General features: G+C 46.1%; 1 protein-coding gene across 1 annotated transcript in view; it reads right to left on the minus strand.

The window, feature by feature from the left end:
* Positions 1–1,090: 1,090 nt before the first annotated feature.
* Positions 1,091–2,028, minus strand: part of nphp4 (nephronophthisis 4) — a 156,015-nt gene continuing 155,077 nt past the window's right edge. The window contains exon 29 of the mRNA XM_061259116.1: positions 1,091–1,929. Coding sequence (XP_061115100.1) covers positions 1,789–1,929 — 141 coding nt within the window. The 3' untranslated portion in view covers positions 1,091–1,788. The remainder of the gene's footprint in view (positions 1,930–2,028) is intronic.

The raw sequence follows: 2,028 nt of genomic DNA on the forward strand, positions 1-2,028 counted from the left end.
ATAGTCACCTGAATGTTTATGCCCGTTAAGTTCGGAGTCAAAATGGCTGACATGCCTGCGCGCTGAGAATTCCCCTGCATCTTTCACTGCTCTTTTCCCAACCAAAACGCTTTCACATGGAGAATCGTAATGAGGGAGATTGTATAACCGGGTGTTATGTAAGCCCGGGGTTGTTGACAGAATGTGCAGGGCTCGTCGCTGATAGGCGGCGTGTGGAGAACGAGGATCTTCGCTGCCTGCCGATGTTAATGAGAGCCATCTGAAGAGAGCGTCTCCTCGGCGGAAATCATACCTCATTACGGCTCATCTAATTACACTTAGGGGACGAGCTCTCCCTCTCTCTCTCTCTCTCTCGCTCTCTCTCTCTCTCTCCCCCTCTCTCTCTCTCGCTCTCTCCCTCTCTCTCCCTCGCTCTCTCTCTCTCTCCCTCTCTCTCCCTCCCTCTCTCTCGCTCTCTCTCTCTCCCTCTCTCTCTCTCTCTCCCTCTCTCTCTCTCTCTCTCTCTCTCGCCCGCTCACAGCTCGGTGAACTCTACAGGACACACCGTGCTCGTGGACACGCTGTACTGCAGGACAGCGTTATAATTCCCTTTTATCCTCCTGACAATCAAAGAAGTGTTGGCCCTCCTCTGAAAAGATTTTCTTGGAGGACCTGTTCTCGTGGAGGATCACTGTTTCTGCCGCCGGAATCCTGCCGGCTATAGAGGAGGTGGCACACAACCTAATTAAATTTCCTGGACAGGTCCTGAGCCGAAAAAACTGTAATAAAAAAAAGTCTGTGAATATAATATAGGAATGTAGTACTTTTCTAAGTGTGAATGTTGATCAGGGTTGGAGCTGGAGTGAAGGCTCATTGTCACTTTCAGCACGTGAATGGTGCTTCATGCTGTTTCACAGTACAGTTTCACTGAGGCATGTGTACCGCCTAAGATATTAAAAGACAGAGTGAAACCTTTCCCCCTCCACTCAGAACGGCTTCCCTGGTTTAGAATAAGTTCTCTGCTGAAAGCAGAGCATTTAGAGTCAATTTTATTCTGAGCTGTCAAAGATGAACACGTTTATAAATTAGCTGGTTTAGTTCTCCTGAACGTTGAGTGGTGTGAAGGCACGTATGGCAACTATTGCAAGTGTAGCTTACTCAGTAGCTGTGCCACGCAACGAACTGGTCGTGTAGCTGTTTTCAAACCTCTTGGAATGCATAAGCTGTATGTACTTTCATATAGCTACTTACAGACATGCTGAAAGTAGTTCCACTGCAGACATCTAAAATTGCAACTGGTCAAGTATCAATTGACAATATGGAACAGAAGAAATGACGATGCCTAATTAGTAGATGTGTCGTTTTCACTCACACTGCAAAAAATGACCATCTTAACAAGCATTTTAAGTGTTGTAATAAGACTTATCTTATTTTTTGGTTTGTTTAGCTTGATTTAAGTTAATGTCTGCTTGACAATGTGAAATGTTCTTATTCCATTGGCAATTCTTGAAATGAGAAAAAAACTCCCTGAAGTGATTGGCAACAATTTCAACAACAAAAATTTAAAGAAATAGGATTTTAAGTCTCAATATAAGACTAACATACTTGTTATTTTTTTCATTTAGTGCAAGCCCTCACGATAAAAAGCCCCGCTCTGTGAGGCATTGGAAGTGTCTTTAGTGTAACTGTGGTGTCCGTTCTGCAGTGACCTTCAGTGGGCTGCCAGAACGTGTGGTCTGGCCCTGCACCCTCCGCGGTACCGATCCATCTCAGGTCCCTGTCCGGCCGCTGGTCCCAGGGCCCCGCCGGTCACTGGTACTGGACCTTGATGCAGAAGGTTTCCTCGTTCTTGTCCTCGTGGTTATTAATGTAGACCAGGATCTCGTCTGTCCCAGCACACTGGCTCGGGGCAAAGCGTAGGCTGATGGTGTAGGTCTCCCCACCCTCGATCTGCGAGAGAGAGCGGCCATTCTCAAAAAGGTTGCGGTCAAAGTTGAAAGTGGGAATATAAACTTTTTTTTTTACATTACATTACATGACGTTATAGGC

The sequence above is a fragment of the Conger conger genome, chromosome 10, assembly GCF_963514075.1.
Source record: "Conger conger chromosome 10, fConCon1.1, whole genome shotgun sequence".
NCBI classification, from domain to species: domain Eukaryota; kingdom Metazoa; phylum Chordata; class Actinopteri; order Anguilliformes; family Congridae; genus Conger; species Conger conger.